At 37.3% G+C, this 9,331-nt stretch overlaps 5 protein-coding genes across 5 annotated transcripts in view; 2 read left to right on the top strand and 3 right to left on the bottom strand.

Annotated features, from left to right (window-relative positions):
- Positions 1-781, bottom strand: part of LOC109583897 (uncharacterized) — a 19,176-nt gene extending 18,395 nt beyond the window's left edge. Inside the window, exon 1 of the mRNA XM_019999406.1 lies at positions 463-781. Within this exon, the coding sequence (XP_019854965.1) occupies positions 463-676 (214 nt within the window). The 5' untranslated portion in view covers positions 677-781. The remainder of the gene's footprint in view (positions 1-462) is intronic.
- Positions 782-930: 149 nt separating this feature from the next.
- LOC100632584 (uncharacterized) lies at positions 931-5,345 on the bottom strand. The gene is made up of 7 exons (XM_003388279.3): positions 4,991-5,345; positions 3,740-3,812; positions 2,404-3,387; positions 1,807-1,909; positions 1,599-1,657; positions 1,250-1,380; positions 931-1,143 (listed from the first exon to the last, which is right to left on the bottom strand). The coding sequence occupies exons 1-7, from the start codon at positions 5,242-5,244 to the stop codon at positions 1,020-1,022; spliced, it is 1,728 nt and encodes a 575-aa protein (XP_003388327.3). The 5' UTR covers positions 5,245-5,345; the 3' UTR covers positions 931-1,019.
- Positions 5,346-5,431: 86 nt separating this feature from the next.
- Positions 5,432-6,493, top strand: LOC105313594 (leucine-rich repeat and calponin homology domain-containing protein 4-like). Its single transcript, XM_011407152.2, has 2 exons — positions 5,432-5,666; positions 5,966-6,493. Exons 1-2 carry the CDS (start codon positions 5,456-5,458, stop codon positions 6,394-6,396), a joined length of 642 nt encoding a protein of 213 aa, XP_011405454.1. The 5' UTR covers positions 5,432-5,455; the 3' UTR covers positions 6,397-6,493.
- LOC105313593 (tetraspanin-9-like) lies at positions 6,356-7,434 on the bottom strand. The gene has a single exon (XM_011407151.2). It carries the CDS (start codon positions 7,235-7,237, stop codon positions 6,491-6,493), a length of 747 nt encoding a protein of 248 aa, XP_011405453.1. The 5' UTR covers positions 7,238-7,434; the 3' UTR covers positions 6,356-6,490.
- A 16-nt stretch (positions 7,435-7,450) lies between these two features.
- LOC100633218 (trimethylguanosine synthase-like) overlaps positions 7,451-9,331 on the top strand; it is a 7,516-nt gene continuing 5,635 nt past the window's right edge. Inside the window, exons 1-3 of the mRNA XM_019999403.1 lie at positions 7,451-7,634; positions 7,718-7,766; positions 7,947-8,162. Coding sequence (XP_019854962.1) covers positions 7,540-7,634; positions 7,718-7,766; positions 7,947-8,162 — 360 coding nt within the window. The 5' untranslated portion in view covers positions 7,451-7,539. The remainder of the gene's footprint in view (positions 7,635-7,717; positions 7,767-7,946; positions 8,163-9,331) is intronic.

Below are 9,331 nucleotides of genomic sequence, written 5' to 3'. Positions count from 1 at the left end.
TCATCGTCGGAAAGCTCAGAGCACCTCTTTGATCAAATAACTTGTAGTGAATAGCCGTTACTCCATGCATCAACATCATGTCTGTATCATTGGTCAGTATGCCACAGACGTTACCATATACACGCATGTATTCCGCCATCATATTATCAGCCTCTCCTCTGCATGTAAGTAATTCAACTTTTGCTTCTTGGAGTACCATCACGAGCTCGGTAACAAGGAGTGGCCTCTTGATCTTTTTCCCAAATTTAACTTCAGTCTTTGCATCGTATTTTGTTATGAGTGAATGAGAAAGTATGACCTCCAACGAATCCTTTGCTCTCTTCTCCCAAGTAGATAACTTCATCTCATATTCTTTACCCGATCCTCTTGGACCATCCCAAAAGAACACAGGTTCTATGTCAATGTGACGCAGCATTTCCACAAATCTGATGAGCCTTGAGGTGTATTCCTTGAAATCAGCACCATACAGAGCAATGTATCTCTCCGAGGACTTCTTTGCATCGTGTACTATGTCCAATAGCCAGAACACTATTGCTATGAAGTCACACACAAGAATAGCTTTTTCTGCTGTAGGATCTCTGCTTTTGCGTTTCGTTTCAGTAGAGAGAACGAGTGGCTCTGGCCTCACACCGGTGTGGCAGTTTCTGATATACTTCAATAGTCCTTTCACTCCCATCCTTCTCTATAGACTGAAGTGAGTCTCAAGCACTTCATTCGGCCTTTTTATACTAAAGAAACTAAACAAAGGAGAGTCCCTTGGATAAAAATAGAACAGGTGGGCATGTACATTATACCCCGCTTTGATGACATCATTCTCTCTAAATTTAGAACTAGTTTTATATTCATGATTAATAATGATTTTAATTAGAGACCTAAACACACCTCTCTATAACTTTGTTACAATTAAGAATCGACTTTGTGCTATAATTATTAATTGATTTAAATTTTAAAACATCAGACAAATATGATCACAACCAATCAGAGACATTGCAAGAAGACAATAAGTGTAACCAGCACAATTAATCATTATTAGTAGTAGTAGTATTATTATCATTATTATCAGTTATTATTTGATCTTCGTAATGTTCATTTGGAATCGAGGGCTTTGTTGTGATTCTATAAAACAACTCTTTTGCAAAAAACCTGAGAGAGAGAGAGAGAGAGAGAGAGAGAGAGAGAGAGAGAGAGAGAGAGAGAGAGAGAGAGAGAAGGAAAGAGAAGTGATTATGACAGATGATTAAACTATTACCTGGAATAAGAGTTATCAAATAGAAGCTCATAGACTCCGTCTTGAGGAGCAGCATGAGATCCCATTATTGGATGAACGTGCGTATTAACACGAAGTATAGGAAGTATTTGAACCATCTTCATATCTGGCAACTACACACACAAATATAAACAGTAATTAGTGGACACACAAACAGAGAATAGGATATCGATGGGGATATGCACAACTGTACGCAAGAGTAAAATAGACACATCAATAGAACAAATTATTGGACACATAGTAATTAATGGACGTAATTAATGGACACACAAATACATTACAAATGGTGGGTTTCTACTTTCTAGGAATCATTAAATCATGAAGGGCTCACCTCTTCTTTCTTCTCTTCTTGTTGCTCAGTGGCAACCTCAGTAGCTTCAAAGGACAGTCCTATCAATGCAATGAAACATGATATATTATTATAATAAGATAGAGCATGTATGGCATGAATGCCTTCCTTTCTTTCCCACCCCTTCTCCCCCCCTCTCTCCCCCCCCTCCCTCTCTCTCTCTCTCCTTCTGTATGTTAATAAAGCTTACCAAAAGCAATGTCTTTCCTCTTAGTAGCAAATTCCCACAGAAACATATCTCCTGCTTTTACATTGAAATGTACAATATGCCGTGACTTGGAGGAGACTTTAACCTGTGATAATAAAAGAGTAAAATCACAGGATGAAGTCACAATTGCACGTAACATTAATTTAACGTCATGAGATTTGAAGTGGAGGACAAAAGGCTGGTACATATTAAACAGAATCCAAACAACATGAAAACATAATCAAACAATAAAACAGCATAGTAATATTTAAAACATCATGTCGGACAATAAATATCAAAGACATACAAGCATGTGATTCCAGATATGTGTACATTTATGCATGTCCTACATAAATAGGCCGCTATTATTTTCGTTGCTTCATTTCTACAATAAACAGCAATAATCATATCAGCTACATGTATTCCGTAAAAGAAAGAATTCAGAATCTATTAATTGGCTGAATTTGGACACCATAATCAACAAGGCCAAGTAGTAATTGGTCGGCCGTCACATTTAAATTTAATCATACTATACACAACAATGGATGTACATGTATGCATATATGTACAATTGTACAAGGTGCCAACTGCCAAGTTTACCTGTATCATGCTTTGTCTTGACGCTCTCATTTCCTTTTTAATCCACTCTGAGCTCTTCAAGCCAGCCACTTTAGTCGACAGCTGACCCTCTTCACACTCAGGGAGAACAGGGAGTTCGCCTTTCCTCGCCGGAGACTCTTGACCAGTCTTAAGAGTCTCGTCCAAAGTGGGCGAGGTCATGAATAAATGTTCCGATACGCATATAGGCGAGGTGGCGTTGCGATCCCCGATAGAGTAATGCTGCATTTGAATGGACTTCTCCATTGCTGATACTTCGGGGAACTTAAATCGTGCCTCCTGTAGTGTCATTGATCGAGTGTGGATGTCACTAGAATACGTCACGACAACAGAGTCAATGTCAGTGTACTGACTATCGGTTTCAAAACAATCAGAAGTGATCTGGGAAGCCATTGAGCTGTTCCTCGAGTGATAAGCGGATGATGTAGAGGAAGAGACAAACGGAGGCAGAGACGGCGTTTCTGAGACATTCCTCGAGTGAGTGAAGTGACTAGGGAGTCGTGTCTCAATCGGTGTGGAGGGAACAGATGTACGCTCGTGTGCATTAGGACTGGGAGCTTCATCACCTCTCACCGAGCCAGCCTCTGATCCACTACCAATAGTACAAGTGCCCTCACTTGAATGACCTTGATATGAACTGTTTGATGGAGTGGATAATGGGAGCAAGTGAGCTGGTGTCTGAGGCTCATACGAATACGAAGAAGAGATAGAGCCTGACTCAATGCTTTGGTCCTGCCTTGTCAAAGAGTCACTCTTCCTGCTAATACTACCATCATCACTAGCACTGGACATAATAGCACTATCCTCTTCTTTGTTATGCTTTATGTCAAGAGAGACTGGCGTTTCACTGCTTGATGGTACAGGCTCTTTAGTTACATGTACGCCGTTATTTGATATCCCTTCTCCATCCTTCATTACTAAAGTGTCTTTGGTACAGCTCTGGAGAGACTCATCATTTACATGTTCCTAAAAGAGAAAGGCAAGTGCTAAGTGTTAAAGGGGTGAAAATGACATGCCTAAAAGTGTGAAAAATAAAGCTATTTTAAAAGCAGCAAATGACATTTCTGAGGTAAAAAATTAATTCTCACGGTTCCACATGAAATGCTTTCATCTCAAAAGGCTATGTAAATACTACAGTTGCTAGTAGTTGTATATAGGAGTGCTTATGTGTTATTCATACTGGGAGTAAGTACTATACTATAATAGTAATCATAGTATTGCCCGCACATGCTCAGCACATGCAATTGTGTACATTAAGTGGCTTCCCAACATTTATACAATCACTATGACAACTATTGTGCCAAGTTGAACCATGTACCTCTGTACTGATAATGATCCCTTCTTGATCCGTATCAAAGACTATATCTGAAGAGGGTCTTGAAGAATCCTCACTAATTTGTAGAAATAGAGAGAAGTATGAAAATTAGCTATAAAACAATAATTTTATTCATGGATGATCTGCATTTATGCATGTAAGATTCACAGAAGTACATGAATAAACTAGAACTTGTTGCTATACAATGGTCTACCACAAGCTAATGATATACATTATTGACCACCTAAAGTAATTCAGACCCACCATAAGTAAACACTATAGTCATCAATCTCTGAATCATAATCATTAACTGCCCTCTTCACATTAATAAGAGTATGTGTGTGAGAGAGAGAGAGAGGGAACAGAACTAAACACTACTTCAAGCCACAATATTATCAAAACAACAAAATAGACATAGTACACACTAATTGCTGTTTCTCAGGTTGTGTGTTGATATTAACATGAGAGACAACCACATCAGAACAATAATAATAATAGTGCGATATTAACAAGAGTAAACAAGTGAAGGAGACACAGAGCGAGGTCATTAGTACTCACCAAGGGAATTAAGAGAGAAAGTGAGAGAAGGAGATATGTCAAGTAAATGAAGACACTACTTAGAGTAGAGTCAAAACATACTTAAAACTTGAAATAATGTATCTATGAGTGACATACATGTAGATAGACTCTAATAGGGTAAACAACATTGATTTGAGTGGGAAAACATGCCAACACTCATTCTGTAGTATAGTAAAATAGGAGGGCCCTGGATAGAAGCCTATACAAAGGGCTGGCACATGCAGGCCACATATTGACTCGTTAGTAGGTTGCTTGTATTGAAAGAGAGAGCGGTCACTAATGAGTGTATGCAACATATTAAAGGATGAATTGGATCAAAAGGATGAACTATTAGTCTCTTTATTTGTGATCTCAGAATGTGTGTATGTCTACATGGCAATGGAGTGAGAAAAGTAGTTGAGAGCCAAAGAAAAGAGAGAGAGAGCGGAGGAGGAAAAGGAAGGCACATGTATAATGTACATGTACTGGATTCTACACAAGAAGCACTACACATGACAAGTTTGTAATGTGTACTGCTCATGTAAGTTTATTAGACAAGCAAAAGCAGTTATCCTCCAAGGTATGATTATTAATTAGAGGCAACCAATAACAGACTATGTATAGCAACATGTACTGGTACATGTAACTTCAAAGTATTAACATCCAAACTAATAGTGTACACAACAAAAATGTCACCTCAAACTGGTGTCATCTCTCCTACAGCGACGGGTGCAGGATTTCTTGCCATTGATTTCATCGGAGGATGCTCTGACGAGCGAGACGGGAGATTCTAATAGAGCACTCCATTGGGCCGGACATAGCAACAGTGAGTGAATGGGACGATAGGACTCAACCGACGAAGAGGGAATACTGTTCTCGGGCGTGTCCTGCAGTGACTCCTCTTCTTCTTGACAACCATTGAAGTCTAGAGACTGCTCAGTCATTGCCATACAGAGCCCGATGATCTTGAGAAGGTCAGATTGATTTTCTAATTTTCTAAAGCCGTCACCAAAACAGGTGCGCCTCTTTTAACATTAGAGATACCGTATCTCATCTCAGTTCCTAAATAAAGAAGCAAAGTAAAATTAAATTAGTTATATTAGTTATAAAAACTAGTTAATTAATGTCAATAATCCACGCCTATCTGCCACGCCTGAAAAAATGGCATCCGAGGCTGCTAGAGTAGCACAAAGATGTGAAGAGGCTAAAGAGAAAAGAGACAACTTGGATTTGAGTGAATGTGACCTAAGGAAATTTCCAGATGCTGTGTACTTTTTGATGAAAGGTCTAGAACTTCAGACATTGTCATTAGCTCACAATGACTTGAAAATATTGCCAAAGAAATTCAGCTCTAAATTTTCTACACTGACAAGTATATAATAAGTCTAAATTTATTTTGGTACATATTATACAACTTGAATTTTGTATGAGGGTTTGGCGAAGTAGCATATAGATCTAGCCGGTAATTTTGGAGGGGGAAATTCAAATTTCGGAAAATTTGTTTTTTTTTGATAGCCAATCACCAAAGTTAACCCACCTTTTGATTTGAATTATTTATATATGTGCATGCTCAATAGCACTTTGACATGAATTAAAACCCACAAATCACCAAAAATTTTTATCTTTGATTGCAAAATTTTATTATCAATTTTACTATAGATTTTTTTGTAGGATTGGACCTTTCTTTTAATCAGTTGTCATCTCTTCCTGAGGAGATAGCTGACCTACAGCTTCTTACCTCTCTCAATGTTAGCCACAACAAATTATCATCAGTACCTGACTCTCTCTCTTCAATCGAGTCACTGATTGAGCTGGATGTTAGTTACAATCAAATATCAGAGCATTTTGAGCTGGCTAGTTTAGAAGTTTTAAGAGCATCAAATAATTTGCTTACCAGTCTACCAATTTCTCTTTCGTCGAGCAGCATAAAAGAGATAGATGTCAGCTCCAATCAGATAGTCTCTCTTGGGATGAAAGAGGATGACTTGATATTGTTATTGTCATTGCAAGTAGTTGACCTCAGAAACAACCCACTTCTAGATGAGTTGTATTACTTTTTTAACTCTATTACAAGTATTAAGATATTTCTTGATGCTAAATAATTAATCAATTGTATGTGAACAAAAATTTAAATGGTTTTTAATTGCTTGCTTATAAACTTTTTTACAGTTAAGTAGCAAAAGAAGTATGTTTGACTTATATGACGCCAACTTTATTAGTAGCTGAGTAATCTGACACCATCAGGAGCAAAACAGCGACTATGATTGATACAGCCTGCACAGCAACAAAACCTAAACCAAAGGCACCCACGTACAAGAGATTATCAGATAAATATTCAGTTACAAAACTCAAACAACCACCACCATATGCACTGGCAATACTTTCTGTATCCAGACCACAAAGCAGGTCTGTTGTATTCCTACAGCAAGTGGAAGGAAGAGCAATTGATTCATTTCGTACTTCTCCAATCCAATCTCTTGCTCCATTCACACCACAGCATCCATTCTCTTGTTGTAGATTGTTCCATAGATCAGTGACTAGAGTACCTACTTCACTGTCCATTCCATAGTATTTCATAGTCTCATTCAGTGCTTCACTTGCAATAGATTCTACTTGCTCACGAAAAACAAAAGTGGCCATTGCTCCTGCCATTTGACCCAGGACCACTATAAATGCCAAAATGATGTAGAGACCCAAGGAGTACTTGTTGAGCATATTTTTTCCTTTAACTCCTACAAGCCCAAACAATGCAATTAATGAGACCAGTATACCAACACAAATGATCAGATAAGGTCCATAGTTCAATCTTGAGCTGTCCAGTACTTCCTTCAGTGATTTATATTGCAGCTCCAACCAAGTACCAATTCCTACGATCACCAAACCAAATAGAAGGATTATAATTTGCACAGCTACAAAAAGTCCTTTTATCAACTTTAAAATCATCTTTAACTTTTGACTCCCCAAAGACTTTAGTAGGTACACTCCGGATACTACTAAATTTACTGTGCAATAAAACTCAGGATAGATCTACTGGATCTACAGTAACAAGGACTCCACAAGTCTTTTTCTACAAGGACTCCACAAGTACTCTAAGCTCGAGCCTGGGGACGAGGCTAGTATAACTAGATTAGTTTCTAATATCTATGATCTAGGCTAGCGCTAGCAAGCACCAGCTACGCCCTTTTTACTCTTTCATCCCACGCACTGTCAAATTTAACCCTTTATCTCCTGTCACGTGTACAAGTATGGCTGAAGTGAAGCTTGGGTATCTGGTTTATGAGCGTTATGAAGACGACCAGAGATTAGAATATGTTTGCTATCTCTCAAGGAATCTATTCAGGTACATTATTTTACTATACATCAGTAATTTTCTCCCAAAGAGATATTTTGGCATTGAATGCTTACATTTTTATACATTTTTAGTGATGAGGGTCCAGTCAAATATGACTACCAGGAGAAACAGGAAAAAGAAGTAAGTGATGGATTCCGTCAATTGTATTAATGTCTGGTATCAGTAAATTTATTAAAGATTCATTTTTTGCACAATTTTCTTGACGAGCATCTATAATGTTCAACTTGATGCATGTAAATTTTTGCTACTAATAGTAGACTCTTTCGTTCTTTTTTAATGAAACATTTCATTGTTCTTTAGGAAAACGTTGAAGAAGAAACAATGAGTGAAGAGGAATACGAAGAAGATGAGATAGAAGGGACACTGTTGCTAGCTACAATGAAATATCAAGAGTTCCGAGAATCGTGTCAAGATCTACTGGACCCTAACCTGGAGGAAGAGTTTGAGACCATGAGACAGATGGGCCTCCCTACAATGCTTGTTAATAGCTACGATGACATGGAGGAAGATGAAGAGGTCAGGGCCAGGATGTATTTTTCAGTGATTCTACATTTGCATGTGTTACAATACATTGTTATGGTAGATATTATTATATATGCATGAGCCATTTTATTTTTGAGTAGAAGCCTCTCTCAAATGAAAGCCTGTCACATTTAAATGATTTGGGACTACATGGGTCAGGGAAATAGAAGCCTGTATAAAGTATGGGAGAACCCTCAAATAGAAGCCTGTGCACAAATTAATTTAGGAAATATCTGTTTGAGAGAAATTGAGGCTAATTAACGACCTGGGGGTGAAGCCCCCAGGTCGTTCCTATAATTGAATTCACCATCGCGCTATGTATATATATATATTATATTTATTTGTATGTCCACACTTACATTTCTTCTATACACGTTGTATTGGAGAAATAACAAGCCTTAGCAACCACCTGCCCACGCTCCTTTACGTGAGTGGGTGTGGTCACGGCAAACAAAATGGAGGCTTACACACGGGACAAAGTTAAGTGCTTTCTAACAGCAAGAGAGCATAGAGATACCGTTTAAAGACTTCTCTAGAAGCATTATAAGGTAGAGAGAACCTCTATAAGTCTTAATAATGACCAAGTTGTACTTGCAAGGTGGTGAAATCAATTATAGGAATATTTTTTACCCTGTTACGCTTGTTAGAAATTTAGGGTTTTCGACAGGATTTTGGCTAGTGTTGTTCTAGTTCTTCAATACTAGAACTAAATAATTATTGTTTTTGTTAGTTCTAGTTCTAAAAACTAGAACTAGAACTAGAACTAAAATTATTGTAGCTGAAATACTAGAACTAATACTAGAACTAAAATTATTAATTTGAAGAACTAGAACTACATACTAGAACTAAAATTTTTAGTTTGAAGTACTAGAACAAATACTAGAACTAAAATTATTATAGTTTGAAGAACTAGAACTAATACTAGAACTAAAATTTTTAATTTGGAGTACTATAACTAATACTAGAACTAATTTGATCCAACTAAAACTCTATACTAGAACTAAATTTATTAATCCTATAATACTAGAACTAAAACTAGAACTAAAATTATTGAACCTCTTTAGTACTAGAACTAATACTAGAACTAATACTAGAATTGAAAATATTGGTTACAGACTACAACTTATGACTAAGTAGTAGTAGTAACAGATTAACATGTTTTT

The sequence above is a fragment of the Amphimedon queenslandica genome, unplaced genomic scaffold (genome assembly GCF_000090795.2).
Source record: "Amphimedon queenslandica unplaced genomic scaffold, v1.1 AMPQUscaffold_13271, whole genome shotgun sequence".
NCBI classification, from domain to species: Eukaryota; Metazoa; Porifera; class Demospongiae; order Haplosclerida; family Niphatidae; genus Amphimedon; species Amphimedon queenslandica.
The sequence above is the reverse complement of the archived record's forward strand: the minus strand, read 5'-3'. Positions and strand labels throughout refer to the sequence as shown.